Source organism: Oryctolagus cuniculus, chromosome 18 (genome assembly GCF_964237555.1).
Source record: "Oryctolagus cuniculus chromosome 18, mOryCun1.1, whole genome shotgun sequence".
Taxonomy (NCBI): domain Eukaryota; kingdom Metazoa; phylum Chordata; class Mammalia; order Lagomorpha; family Leporidae; genus Oryctolagus; species Oryctolagus cuniculus.
This window is the reverse complement of record NC_091449.1, coordinates 21,632,169-21,646,804: the sequence shown is the minus strand read 5'-3', so window position 1 is coordinate 21,646,804 and position 14,636 is coordinate 21,632,169. Positions and strand designations below refer to the sequence as shown.

Genomic DNA, 14,636 nt, shown 5'->3' with positions numbered 1-14,636 from the left:
CTGGATTTGTGTGCTCTGACAGTTTATGTAAGTGGAGTCATTCAAGAGGTGGTCTCTTGTCTGGCTTCTTTTACTTAGCATGTTTCTTTCTTTTTTTTTTTTTTTTAAGATTATTTTATTTATTTGAAAGGCAGAGGGAAAAGAAGAGAGAGGGAGAAAGAGACACACACACACACACGCACACACACAGAGAGAGAGAGAGATCGATCTTCTGTCCATTGGTTCACTTCCCAAACGGTTGCAGCAGCCAGGGCTGAGTCAGGCTGAAGCCATGGGCCTTGAACTCCATCTGGGTCTCCCACATGGGTGGCAGGGACCCAAGCATTTGAGCCATTTTCTGGTGCTTTGCCAGGCGCATTAGCTGGGAGCTGGATTGGAAGTGGAGCATCCAGGACTCTAACTGGAGCTCATATGGGCTGCCGATGTCTCGGCTTAACCCCACTGCACCACTGTGCTGGCCCCTACCATGGTGGGTTGTTATTTTTTAAAGATTTTATTTACTTATTTGAGAGGTAGAGTTACAGTCAGAGAGAGGAAGAGACAGAGAGAAAGGTCTTTCATCCAGTGTTTTACTCCCCAAATGGCTGCAACAGGCAGAGCTGGGCAGACTCAAAGCCAGGAGCCAGGGGCTTCTTCCGGGTCTCCCATGTGGGTGCAGGGGCCCAAGGACTTGGGCCATCTACTACTGCTTTCCCAGGCCACAGCAGAGAGCTGGATTGGAAGAGGAGTAGCTGGGACACAAAACAGTACCCATATGGGATGCCAGCACCTTAGGCAGAGGGCTAGTCTACTATGCCAATGCACCGACTCCACTTTTTTTTTTTTTTTAAGATGTATTTATTTATTTGAAATGCAGAGTGACAGAGAGAGGAAGAGACAGAAAGAGAGAGGTCTTCCATATATTGATTCACTCCTGAAATGGCTGCAACAGCTGGGGCTGGACCAGGCCAAAGCCAGGAACCAGGAACTCCATCTGAGTCTCTCCCATGGGTGGCAAGAATCCAAGTGCTTGGGCCGTCATCGGCTGTCCTCCCAGGCACATTACTAGGAAGCTGGACTGGAAGCAGGGAAGCTGGGACTTGAACTGGTACTCTGAAATGGAACACTGGCATCCCCACTGACACCTGCCGTGTCTCAGTGCCAACCCCCTTAGCATGTTTTCAGAGTTCATCCAGGTTATAGCATGAATCAGTGCTTGGCTCATTTTTTTATGGCTGAAATATTCTTTTCTATGTCTATATACCTCATTTTAGTGGGCCCTTCATCAACTGATTGACATTTGAGTTGCTTCCTCCTTTTGGCAGTTACAAATGTTGCTGCTACAAACATTAATGTAGATGTCTTTGTGTGGACAGTTGCTTTCAGTTCTCTTGGGTACACACCTGGGAGTGGAATCCCTGGGTCATGTGGTAACTCTTTAACCTTTTTGAAGAACTGCTAAACTATTCTCAAAAAGTTGCATCTGTACACATTGCCTACAGGTCTAATTCCTCTACATCATCCCCAATACTTGTTATTATCTGCCTGTTTTATTACAGCTATCCAAGTGGCTGTGAAGTAATATCTCATTGTGGTTTTTCTGCTGAAGTCTGATGTTGAGCATCTTTCCCTGTGCTGTTTGGCCAGTGATTATCTTCTTTGGAGAAGTTTCTAGTCAGATCATTTGCCCATTTCCTAATTGGGTTATTAGCCTTTTTATTCTTCAGTTACTAGGTTACATATTTCAGGTACTAGATTTCCGTGACTTACAAAAATTTTCTCCATGTGTGAGTTGTCTTTTTACCTTCTTGATACAGAAAAATCTTTATTTTATTTATTTTTTATTTGAAAGGCAGAGTTACAGAGAGAGAGGGAAAGAGAGAGACTTTCCATCTGCTGGTTCACTCCCCAAATGGCTGCAATGGCCTGAGCTGGGCCAGGCTGAAGCCAGGAGCCAGGAGCTTCTTCCAGGTCTCCCACATGGGTGCAGAGGCCCAAGCACCTAGGCCGTTCTCTGCTGCTTTCCCAGGTGCATTAGCGGGGAGCTGGATCAGAAGTGGAGCAGCTGGGACTCAAACCGGTGCCCATATGGGATGCAGGCACTGAAGGCAGAGGCCTGACCTTCTATACCACAGCACCAGCCCAAGTCTTTAATTTTGATGAAATCTGGCTTACATATTTTTCTTTCATTGCTTGTCTTTAGGTGTCATAGCTAAGAAATCATTGCCTAATCCAAGGCCATAAATATTTATTTTAAAATTTTTATTTATTTGAAAGACAAAGATTTATTGATTTAGTTGAACGAGAGAGCTATCTTCCTTCCACTGGTTCACTCCCCAGATGCCTGCAACAGCCAGGAATGGGCCAGGCTGAAGTCAGGAGCCAGGAACTCAATCCTGGGTCTCTCACATGGGCGCAGGGACCCAAGTACTTGAGCCATCACCTGCTGCCTCCCAGGAGGCGCATTTACAGGAAGCCGAATCAGAAGCAGAGCTGAGACCTGAGCCCATGTACCCATGTATTTTCTTGTGTGATTGCCTTTACTAGCACCCTTTCCCTTCAGGTGGGTGCAGATTAGTTCGCAGAGCCCTTCCTCTCAGTCTGAAGGAGTCCCTGTAGCATTTCTGAGCGTAGGTGTGCTAACAGTGAATTCTCTCAGATTTTACTTATCCACAGCGTTTTAGTTCTCTTTCACTTCTGAAGCATAGCTATACTTCATGTAGAATTCGTGGTCGACCTTATTTTTTACTTCCAGTTTGACTGTGTCCTCCCATTGCATGCTGGTCTCCATTTATTTTTTTTTTCTTTTTTCTTTCTTTTTTTTTTTTTTTTTTTTTTTGACAGGCAGAGTGGATAGTGAGAGAGAGAGACAGAGAGAAAGATCTTCCTTTGCCGTTGGTTCACTCTCAAATGGCCGCCGCGGCCGGTGCGCTGCAGCCGGTGCATCGCGCCTATCCGAAGGCAAGAGCCAGGTGCTTCTCCTGGTCTCCCATGGGGTGCAGGGCCCAAGCACTTGGGCCATCCTCCACTGTACTCCCGGGCCACAGCAGAGAGCTGGCCTGGAAGAGGGGCAACTGGGACAGAATCCGGTGCCCCGCCCGGAACTAGAACCCGGTGTGCCGGCGCTGCAAGGCGGAGGATTAGCCTACTGAGCCTTGGCGCCGGCCTACTGGTCTCCATTTCTGATGAGAAGTCAGCTGTTAATCTTACCGAGGCTCCTTGGCATGTGATGAGTTGTCTTTCTTTTTCTGCTTTTCAAGAGACTCTGTCTCCTGCTTGGAGTTGATTGATTTTTATGTATATGTAGATTAATGATTTTCATCAAATTGGCAATGTTCTGCCCCTTTCTCTCTCTCCTGTCTCTTTGGTACTCCTATTATACCTACGTTGGTATACCTGTCAGAGGGGCTGATGCTGCAGCCCAGCAGTTTGCTGTCCAGCTGGCTGCACCTGTCCTGCTGGCTTCCCCTGGCCAGAAACGTGGTCATGCAGGTGTTCCGACAGGTGTGGTGTCCTGGTGTACTTGGTTTTGTTATGTTACCTCCCTTCTTCCCTTGTTGCGGCCAGAGGACCTTCCCCACTACGCAGCCGGCTTCTGGTCCTGGGCTGTCGGGTCTCCTGAGGGAGGCGAGCAGCACCTTCTGCAGGTCAGGGAGTGGGGGGTGAACGCTTGGGGCCCTCCCGTGGTTCTGCTGTGTGTGTTTGAGTGAGGTGTTTCTTACCGAGGTGGGATAGGCTGGCGAACTGATGTCTTATTCTCTGTCTACAGGTTCAATGTCAACAACACCATTCTTCACCCAGAGATCGTTGAGTGGTGAGTATAGCCTATGGCCACCCAGGCTGTTCGTGGTGCTCAGCTCATTGGGGGGAGGGACTCCCCACTATTCCCACCCAGCCCATCCTAGCATGCCCCAGGAAGACCGTCCACAAGACTTTCCCCCTCAGCCTCTTCTCTTTTGTTTGATTTTTGTTATTGGTTGGTTTTTTCCCCCAAAGAACATGAATTACTCAAATATCAGTTACAGTTCTCTTGCAATTTTCTTGAATCTTTTTAATCAGATGGAAGGTGGATAATGACAAGGGTAAAAGTAAACATCCCACCTGGTCCCCTGGCCAGAAAAGCGGTCTTGCAGGTGTCCCGACAGGTGTGGCATCCTGGTGTACTTGCTTTTGTTGTTGTTGTTGTTACCTCCCTTTTTCCCTTGTTGAGGCTGGAGGGCCTTACCTACTACACAGCCAGCTTCTGTTTGGTAGCTGCAGGGTCAGCCTAACAGGTTGGCTGTGGCCTCTGTGTGCCCTGGACGTGGCCTCCAGCTGCGATGTGGCACCGGTTTTCTTCCCAAGCCATCAAGTTGCTCCTTGATTTCCAGCTGCGCTTCCTGTGGACGTTGAAGAGAGGCAAGGCCCCTTGCCACCGCATGGCAGATGTGCAGACTTCTCCCGCCTGACCCTAAATCCACATGGTCACGTGTCCCCATCCAGCCGGGAGATCCAACTCCCCCAGTCTCAGAGCTTAGGAACGCTGGGACCAAAGGATGAGCGGGAATTGACCAAAGGCAGGGGTGGGGAAAAGGCAAGGGTCGTCCAGTCTGAGGGACCACCCCTCCCTGGAGACAAGGGAAAGGGTGGCCTTGCCTGGCCGCTGCGGAGCCAGGGAAGTGAAGTCTGAGTGCGGTCAGGGGAGGGCAGTGGCTCGGCCAGCCCTGTTTGTCCTGAGAGAACTGGGTCTCCCTTTAGCAGGAAACCCTTGAAAGGTATAAGCAAAAGAAGGGTAAAGATCAAGTTTGCATTTTCAAAACTCATCTGGCCTCAGACTGGAGACTCAGCTGTAGGCGAGTGTGGGAGCGGGTTGCTGTTTGGGAGGCTGCGGCGGGGTCCAGGTGGCGAGGCAGGGGCGGCGGCGTGACGGGTTTGAGAGGTAAAGCTGCAGTCAGGAGAGAAGCCGGGAGGAACCGTCTGGGTTTTTGTCCTGAGCAGCTGGGTGGTGCGGGGCTGACTGGGAGGGGCAGACGCCCTGGCAGATCAGGGGCTTGTTGGGGGTGTGTGGAATTTGAGGCAGGTGCCTGTGGGCGAGAAGGCCGGGCCAGAGGTGGAGATCTGAGGATTGCCAACAGATGTGGGTGCCAACCCTCGGGGCTCCCAGCCCTGGCCCAGCAGCCAGCTCCATTTTGACTTCAAATTCATGACTGCCTCTTCTTGTTTTGCTAAAGTACCAAACGCTGGCCCCTACTGCACCCTCTCTCCCCCAGTCAGCGGAACAGAAAATCCCAGATGTGCAGAATGGCCCACGTCCACCTGGGCTGCTTCACACGTGACTTCCCGTCAGGGCCTCTTGTGGTCTGGGTGTTTTGGAGACCACGGCTGAGTTGTGAGCCCCAGCCTCTCCTGAGAGGGAAGCCATTAGATCATCACTTTGGGAAAGTGCACTTGAATCCCAGTGACATTTCCGAGGTGCCAAGGCGGATTCTGCGTTCATCAGGACACCTGCCGACTTTATTAAAGCGAGCAGCAGAAAGGACTTATCTGGCATTTGATGGCAGTAGGACTACTGTGGAAATGTCACATCGTCCTCACTGCCTCGGGGGTGTGTTTTAATAGCCTGAGATTCCAGCGGAGGATCCGTCACAGTCATGACTGGCGCCCTCTCCAGGTGGCGGAAGGAAGTGCCCAGGGTAGATCTGTGGTGGCAGGTCCCTCACGTCCAGGGGTGGGTGGGCTTTTTCAGGACGTTAAATTCCAGCCCAGGATTGGGTGTTTGGGCCCCCGAGTCCTGAGCGCTTTCACCACCCTCCCTCCCCGGGGCCTCATAGAGGGACGTTGCTGCTGGGAGTAGCGGACACCAGGTGTGAGGCCCCGTGGGGATTCTGGCTGCAGCCCGGCCTCCCCTTGGAAGTCACTGATCTTTCCTGAGCCTCAGCTGCTTCCTCCTGACGATGGAGACGCAGATATGTCCGGCTCGCTGTGTGGACGGGAAGGCGTGCCCACCCTCTCTGCAGTAGTTCGGGTGTGGTTTGAATTTGCTCCCTGAGGGTTCCTGTGTTGGAGGCTCGGTCCTCTGTGTGGTGGTGCTGGGAGGTGTTGGGGCCTGATGGGAAGTCATAAGTCATGGGGACGCTGTCCTTGGAAGGAATCGGTGGAGTTCTCATGGGATTCTGCTTAGTTCTCGCGAGAGCGTTGTTAGGAAACAGCCTGGTGCTGGCTTCCTGTGCTCCAGGTGACGTCTCGCTCCTGCACATGGGCTCCCACTGTTGTGAGTCTCTCTGCTGGAAGGCCCTCTCCAGGGCCACACTGTGCTCTTGGCGCTCCAAAACGGGTGCTAAGTGACCCTATTGGGTATCTGTCACAGCAGTGGGAAGCACACCGATGGGCTCGGTTTCCTTCTCTGCAAAATGGGCAGACGACTCAAGGGTGCAATGAGAGCGGAGTTGAGTGCCAACCCAGCTTGGTGGTGCTGCCGGTTGCCTGCTGCTGAGCCCTTGACACGTGCCACCTTGTTTAAGGAGGTGCTTCATTTGTGTTCTGTTAGCTAGGTGCTGTAGTTAGCCCCATGCTACAGATGAGGAGACTGAGGCACAGGGAGCTTATGACCTGGGCAGTGCCCTTGAAGGAGAGGCCTGCCTGACGCACCCAGGAGCTTGGAGACCCCAGCCTGGGTGTCATGCTGAGGCCGGGGTGGGGAGCAAGGGGTGTGCAGCTTCCTTGGCACACGCACACCCAGCTGGCGGCTGGCGGCCCGGCGGAGGACGTGCGCTTCCGACCAGGAGGCAGCGAGCAGACTCCACCGGCGCGGGCAGCTTTGCTTTCTGATTTTTGTTTGGGCGTCATTCATTTCCTTTGTGTGACTGTTTTATTGTTTTCCATTCTCTCAAGCAGCGCCTTTTTGATTTCCTGTAAATTCCTCTATAATCATACTCTTCCCCGCAAACATGAGATCATAACCGATCGTTTCTTCTCTTGCGCCGGGTATCGTCGTGTGAATGTGAAGGTCAAAAGTTGAAACTTAATAAGAACAGGCGTCTGACTTCCATCATTTAGGCTGCGGCTCTACTTTCCTGTTTGGCAGATGATTAAATTGATCCGAAGGTAGAGTAGGGAATAAAAGGCGATGCTTTCATACCGTCTAATAGCGCGGTGCCTTGGGTTCTGGCTAAGTACCTCTGGAAGCATCACGGAAGAGCAAGTGTGTCGGCAACTGCCACGCGCCTCTCTGGGTTTTAAGTGAGACTGTGTCAAACTGAGTCATCCGCCGGTTATAGAACTGTTAATTACGCATGCATTAACCAAGCCGCGGGTAACGTGTCTATTTCTGCTCCCCTGTTTCTGTGTGCACAGGAGACAGGAAGCATGGATGGCTTAGGGGCAGAAGCCGGGAGCCTGGGTCCTGGGCAGCACGGCCCAAACTGGAGCAGGCATGTGCATGGCGATCGGGGTTCTCCCTGTGTCCGTGCAGAGTGTTCTGGTGGGGTTGCCCATCTCTGTCTCCTAAGGAGTTGGCATTTTACCTAGTGTTCATGAGAAAGCCACGTGGGCAGCGGGAACTTGAGTTCCTCTGCACCAGAGGGCAGGAGCTGGAATGTGGGCGTGTCAGACGCAGAGGGAAGGCCCGGCCGGGCCCTGGTGTGGGTGTGGAGGTGGACACTCAGCTCGCGGCTGGCCTAAGCCATTGGTTTGCCTCGTGGCTCTGGGCCTTTGAGAGGACTTGGTGATAGGACCTCCTGTGCGTGTGTGATCCTAACCCGCACATTGCTTCTGTCTTTCTTGTCGTTCTGGGATTTTATCACTGGGTCCCAGGGTCCCTGTGATATTGAACTCCCCACTCCCGGGCCCAGCCGTCTCCCAGTAAGGGAGGATCCTCGGCCCCTCCTGTGAGTTGTGTTCTGCGCAATGGCGCTTTAGGGTATAGACGCTGACTTTGGAAACCCTTCATTCTGCCTGGTTGTTGTGTTAATCAGCAGAGCGTTCAGACTTCAGCTAATTGATATCTTAATCCTGGGTTTAATGTCCAGAGGCAGTTTTGTGACCCATGAATATTTAAGTGGAAAACAAGAAGATTGCACTCATAACTCTGTGCCCAGTCCAGCTTTTGTCATTTCCAGCCAGTGGCAGGGGACTCTGGCCTGAGTGGGGTGGAAGCCTCAGCTGCGTCAACCTCCCCACACTCATGTTGCCGCCTTTCTGTCAGAGTAGCCACACCTGGTGTGGCGATGCTCACGGGTCCAGCCCCGAGCCTGGGGTCTCTGCGTGAGGCCGGGCTGTGCCCATGTTCTCCTGGCTCACGGCAGGCGCATCCTCATTCTGGCCAAAGAGCTGAATTGCCTTTTGCCCCGTCCTGTTCAGTCCTGAGCCACGGCCCCTGTTGCTTCCTGGAGGAGGCGGCTTTGTCCTCTGGTGGCACTGTCCAGCCTGTCCAGCAGTCTCCCCACACAGCCTCTAGCTGAGCGTGAGCCTCCCTCAGTGCAGGGGCCCGGCGTCCACAGAGGCTGCAGGAGAGACGGCCTCGTCTGATTGGGTGTGGCGAGTTCCTCCCGAGACGGGGAGAAGCCGTGCAGGGTGCTGGAGAGTCTTGTTTTCTGCAGTGATCTCAGGAGCAGCGTCTGGTGCTTGTGTCTTGGAGATAACCGGGCCAGGCGAGGGCGTGTCCTTCTCCACCTGCTGCCCAGGCCAGACTTCAGGTCCAGAGCGCCCGATGGATTGTTGGTTAAACGGACGCTCAGCAGACGTCTACTTAAGCTTGGATTCAACTGGGCCAGGCCAAAGCCCAGCCAGCCACTGCCTTGGTGGGGTAATTTGCCCTGGTTCTCTCTCTCTCTTTTTTTTAATATGACTTAAAAAAAAAATCCATCCTGGATTAATCAGCTAGAAGCCCAGTTCATCACCTTCCCCAAAGTAAAATCAGAAAGGGGATAGGTCCCTGGGCCTCCATGGGTGAAAATGATGATTGGAAATGTCATCAGAGGGAATGTGGCTGGGGTCCGGGGCTCCTCTCTCCCTGGGCCCGTGACAGCCCCTTCCCGCTCATCTCAGGGAGGGTGCTCAGGCTGCTGGGAGTCGGCAGAGCAGGGTGCCTGTGAGTGTGGGCCCCTGGGGGCCCGAGTCCTGGGCTGCCTCTTCCACTGTGGGAGCAACGCTGCTCCGTGCTATGGAGGCCTGGGGAGGCCACTCCCCCACCTCGGCAGCACCACAGGCTGAGCAGCATCCCTCGTCGACCTGGTGGCTGGGGCTGGCTGGGGCTGGGCCGGGCTGGGCTGGGCTGGGCCGGGGCTGGCTGGGGCTGGGCCAGGGCTGGGCTGGGCTGGGCTGCCTGGGGCTGGGGCTGGGCTGGGCCGGGCTGGGCCGGCCTGGAGGAGTCTGCTTTTGCTCCTGAAATGAGGCTATTGGTGGTGCTGTTGGACATGAGATGTCTTCCAACTCTGGGGCGATGCCCAGGGAGTATTGGCTTGCCAGGCGCGGTCCCTGGAGGGCGGGGGCCCATTGCCACTTTTTCTTGTAGAAGGGACTTAAATTGCCAGTGGGATTGCTGTGTGAGGGTTCACAGAGACGCTCCTGGGACACAGAGAAGGGGTTTAGTGGGGGGGCTGGGGGCTGGCGGGAGGTGTGTTCTCCATGGGAACTGGAGGCTGCGTGCCGAGGTGAAAGGGCAGGAGTAGTTTCCAGGCTGCGGAGGGAAGCGGGGGCAGGGGCAGGGGGGCTGGGAGTCTGGGGGCAGTTTTATCTTCCTCCCGAGGACACCTGGAGGCCACTAAAAGGCCCTGGTGAGGGGAGGCCTGCTTGGTGTTTCCTAGAGCTGTGAGTGACGGAGCAACCATGGAAGAGCAGGCGGGGCTGGGGCTGGGCCGGGGCCGGGGCCGGGGCCGGGGGGCTGGGCCGGGCTGGAGAGGGACGAGTCTGGTCTGAGAGGCAGAGGAGGTTGCATGGCGGCCCCAGGCCACAGGCGGGACGTGGAAGGCGATGGACGGAGGAGAAGGAGGTATCCTGGGTGATGCCCGGGTCCTTGTCCTCAGAGCGCTATGGAGAGGGATGAGAGTTCTCTTACCCTGGGCCCCAGGCAGGTGACATGGAGCTCACTGGGCCATCTCTCTGCCTGGAGCACCCTCAGAGCTGCCAAGGCCTGAACCCCATGCGTGGGTGGGCACAGGGAATCTAACCAGTGGGAAGAATGGTGGCTGAGGCCGTGGGCCGGGGTCCCAGGTGGAGGGAGACACCTGCCGAGGAGAAAGTGTGGGTGGCGTCAGGTCAGAGGCCTGGGGCTGGGTGCAGCAGCCTGGTTCCACCTGTGCTGTCACTCAGGGCGGCACAGCCTTTGAGTCTAGAGAGGCCGACTCGTCGTGGAGGGTGGCAGTGGGGACGAGGCCCAGGTGGCTGCTACTTGCTCCTGCAGGGGAGTTTGGACCTCAGGAGCCCGAGTTGTACATTTGAGCCCTGCCGTGGCTCAGACCTCACCCTCCAGGGAACAGGGACCAGCGTTCGGTGCTGGGCGGCAATGGTGACAGATAGCTGGCGGTCCCAGCTGTGTGGCGTCATGGAGACGGTATGAGTCAGTGGCTGGCTGCACCCGTGAAGTCCCTGAGGGCCCGCTGCCTCTGAAGGCCTGCATCCTTGCCTGCCTGGCCGAGGACAGACGGAGGATGAGCCATACCCTCGGGGCCGAGAGGTGGCAGCTGATCTGCCACCAGGCTGCTTGTGGGTGTTCCCTTTGCAGAGGGAAAGTGGGCAGGTGGGAGCCTGGTGAGGGAGGGCCCCGCCCTTAGTAAAGGGAAGCGGGGCTGACCCTGGAGGGGAAGCCCTGAGGGCCTCCCTCTGCAGAGTGGGCACCTCGTGTTCAGGGGTCAGCTGGGGCTGCTCCGCCTTGCTCTCCAGGTCTCAGCGTTACAGGCTCCCGTCCCCACTCGAGCCAGCGCCCCTCCTGGCACCCCCTCCTGGGGCAGCCGTTCTGCCACCTTGCCTCTGTGTCTCTTTCCCGAGTCTCACGATGAAGCACGCGTCCCTTCACTCCACTCTGCCCGGTGTCTGGTGCACGCGATGTGAATGAGCGGGCATTTGCCGTTATGGGCACCAGCGCTTCATGAAGGCTCTCGAAGCAACAGGTGCGTGCGGTTCAAACAGTCCCCTGGGACAGAACGCTCCCGGGAGCCAGATCAGAGTCACACGCCCTCCCGCCCACGCTTCCCAGCCCCACCGCCGCGTTTCTGGTTCTTCATACACTGGATCCCACTTTACCTGCTTGCGCAGTCAGCGTTCTGCACCGTCTTGCTTTCCCACGGGTAAACTGAGGCTGCGAGGCAGGCACAGCCACCGCCCCTTCCACAGCTCATCCCTCCCACTGCCTTCACCTCTGGACTTTCCTCACTGTTTCCTGTCAGGGTTCCTAACATTTCCACCATGTTTATGTGGTCAGTAAATCTGACATATTTGGGGGTGGGGGTTAATTTAATTTTTAAAAAAATATTTATTTGAAAGGCAGAGTTAGACATGAAGAGATAGAGAGAGAGAGATTGTCCATCTGCTGGTTTGCTCCCCAAATGGCTGCAATGGTAGTGACTGAGCCAAGCTGAAGCCAGGAGCCAGGAACTTCATCCGGGTCTCCCACATGGGTGGCAGGGGCCCAGGTACTTGGGCCATTTTTCACTGCTTTCTCAGGTGCATCAGCAGGGAGATGGATCAGAAGTGGAGCAATCAGGACTAGAACTGGTACTCATATGGGAAGCCAGTGTCACAGGTAGCAGCTTCCCCACCCTGCACCAAAATATTGGCCCAACTTAATTCTAAAAGGTTGGGGGTGGGGGGCAGCACTGTGGTGTAGCAGGTAAAGCCGTGCCTACATTGCTGGCATCCCATATGGTTTTTTATTATTATTATTTTTTTTTTTGACAGAGTGGACAGTGAAAGAGAGAGACAGAGAGAAAGGTCTTCCTTTGCCGTTGGTTCACCCTCCAATGGCCGCCGTGGCCAGCGCGCTGCGGCCGGCGCGCTGCGCTGATCCGAAGGCAGGAGTCAGGTGCTTTTCCTGGTCTCCCATGGGGTGCAGAGCCCAAGCACTTGGGCCATCCTCCACTGTACTCCCTGGCCACAGCAGAGAGCTGGCCTGGAAGAGGGGCAACCGGGACAGAATCCGGTGCCCCGATCGGGACTAGAACCTGGTGTGCCGGCGCCGCAAGGTGGAGGATTAGCCTAGTGAGCTGCAGCGCCGGCCCATCCCATATGGTTTGAGTCCCGGTTGCTCCACTTCCAATCTAGCTCTCTACTGTGGTCTGGGAAAGCAATAGAAAATGGCCCAAGTCCTTGGACCCCTGCATCTGTGTGGGAGACCTGGAAGAAGCTCCTGGCTTCAGATCAACCCAGCAGCTCTGGCCATTGCAGCCATTTGGGGAGTGAACAGTGGGTGGAAGACTTCTCTCTCTCACACACATATACTCTCTCTCTCTCTGCCTCTCTATAACTCTGCCTTTCAAATAAATAAATAAATCTTTAAAAAAAAAAAAAAAAAGAAACAGGTTTCTGTTTCTGTAGCTGTGACCATGGTCTCTGCAGAGCTAAGAGAGGTAACCTGGTGGCAGTTGCTTCTCTTTGGAGTTCGATGTCACGGTTTCAGGGGCTCCCTCCAAGGGAAGCTCCTAGCACCAAGAGCCTATAGATATTTTTTTTAAAGAATTACCATCAGTTGTAGAAAATAAATCCATATTTTAGTTTATTCTCTGCTTGAAGTGTGGTATTCTTTTTGTTTTTAATTTAAAAAACTCATTAAAACAAAGACAACGCATGTGCATTGTTGGAAGTTAGAAAATACACAGTAGCAGAAATATCCCCAGTGCTTAGAGCATCCTTGATGTGTCCAGTATGGCTCCCCAGTCTTAGCTGCGTGTGATACTGGGCTTCTCCCTCAATGCTGACTCACTGAGAAACCTGAGCCAGTTACCACGCAGCTCATCCTGCCTTCTGCATTTGTACATGTCTTTGTTCCTTTGGGTGGCGCTTAGCCCATTCTTCTTCTATCCCCACATTCTATCTTCTTTTCTGTTTTATTTTTTTTAAGATTTATTTATTTATTTGAAAGGCAGAATTATAGAGAGGGATAAATCTCCTATCCATTGGTTCACTCCTCAGGTGGCCACAACGGCCAGAGCTGTGCAAGATGGTAGTTGTACTTGGACCATCATCTGTAGCCTTACCAGGTGTGTTAACAGGAAGCTGGATTGGAAACAGAGCATCTGGGACTCAAACTGGCGCTCTGACGTGGGCTGCAGGTGTTACAGGCAATAGCTTAACCTGCTGTACCACAACACCAGCCCCTGAACTTTAGTTTGATTATACTTTTGGACCAACTCCACTTTTTAGAAAGTATCCCATTATCTCATCCTCTCTTTGATTTGTGCGCGCGCTCTCTCTCTCTCTCTTTCTCTCTCTGCCTGGGGTACATCCTTAAGGACTTTCTCCATTTAAGGCCTGTTTTTCCTTTCTTTTATTCATAGGTTGCCTCAGTATGTATTTTTATATTTACATGGAATGCAAAGAAAAGAAGTCTGTGGCTGAGCAGCCATGCAGCCTTTGACGTTACTTTAGCCAAGTCTTAGTTTTCCCATCTGTTAAATAGCTATGATAATTCTCTTTCCAGATTGGGTTCCTGGGGAAGCTGAGCCCCAGAGATAAGTGAGCAGGATGTATCCCAAAGCATCCTCTTGGGGTCAGTGCATGGGATGGAGTGAGGGAGCAGGCTTGGGCTCTGATGCAGCCACGAGGGCAGCTCAGCTGATCCTAGTGGGAGCTCTAGAGCTGGACTGGCCCCAGGGACGTCCCCAGTTGATGCAGGGGAGCTGGGTCTTTGTTCCTTCCGTCAGGTCTTGGAGGCCAGTACAGGGGTGTGGCCATGGGGAGTGCAGTTGCCCAGAGGACTGGCTGGCTGCCCGCACTTCCAGCAGCAGGTGGGACAAGGGCTTTAGTCCTGCAGGCGGCTGTTTGGGCAGTGCAGCCAGCATCCACTGCCACGTACAGGACCTGCGCAGAACAGGCACCAGTAAATGGCAATTGGAGGAGAAGGGAGGCCGTGTGTGGTTCCTGAGATTTGTCTGTTTAGCTTTGTGGGCCTGATATTTGGAAATATGGTCAGGCCTCTATGTTCATAGGTTCTATACATGTTGATGCAGCCAACAGCAGGGGAAAATAGTAACAATTCCAGAAAGTTCCAAAGAGCACCACTGGAATTTGCCATGTGCCCAGCCCTGCCGTGAATCCATGTGGGTGAAGTGCTGTTCTGTGGGTGTGCCCTGCCGAGGGCCTCCTAGCCGTCACAGAGCCTACGTCACCCTCTAGGACTCATTGGCTGAGGGTCTACCTCAGGCTTCCTTGGTGTAGGATGTACTTAGACCTAAGAGGGTTGCATCTGCCCTGAAGGTGGACCCGCTGTTCCCTGAACCATACACTATAACAACTATTTACATGGCATTTGTATTCTGTCAGGTACTGTAAATAATCCAGAGATGACTTAAAGCATACAGGAGAATCTCCGTAGGTGATATGCAAATACTACGCCAGTTTATTTTATTCACTCTCCAATTGGCCACAACATCCAAGTCTGAGCCAGGAGCCCAGAACTCCATGCAGGTCTCCCATGCGGGTGGCAGGGGCCCAAGCACTTAGGCCATCTTCCCCTGCCTCCCCAGGTG

The 14,636-nt window shown here is 53.8% G+C and overlaps 1 protein-coding gene across 1 annotated transcript in view; it reads left to right on the top strand.

The window, feature by feature from the left end:
* The window catches only part of PEPD (peptidase D), a 113,558-nt gene that overhangs the window by 34,673 nt on the left and 64,249 nt on the right, over positions 1-14,636 (top strand). Inside the window, exon 7 of the mRNA XM_051846721.2 lies at positions 3,749-3,793. Within this exon, the coding sequence (XP_051702681.1) occupies positions 3,749-3,793 (45 nt within the window). The remainder of the gene's footprint in view (positions 1-3,748; positions 3,794-14,636) is intronic.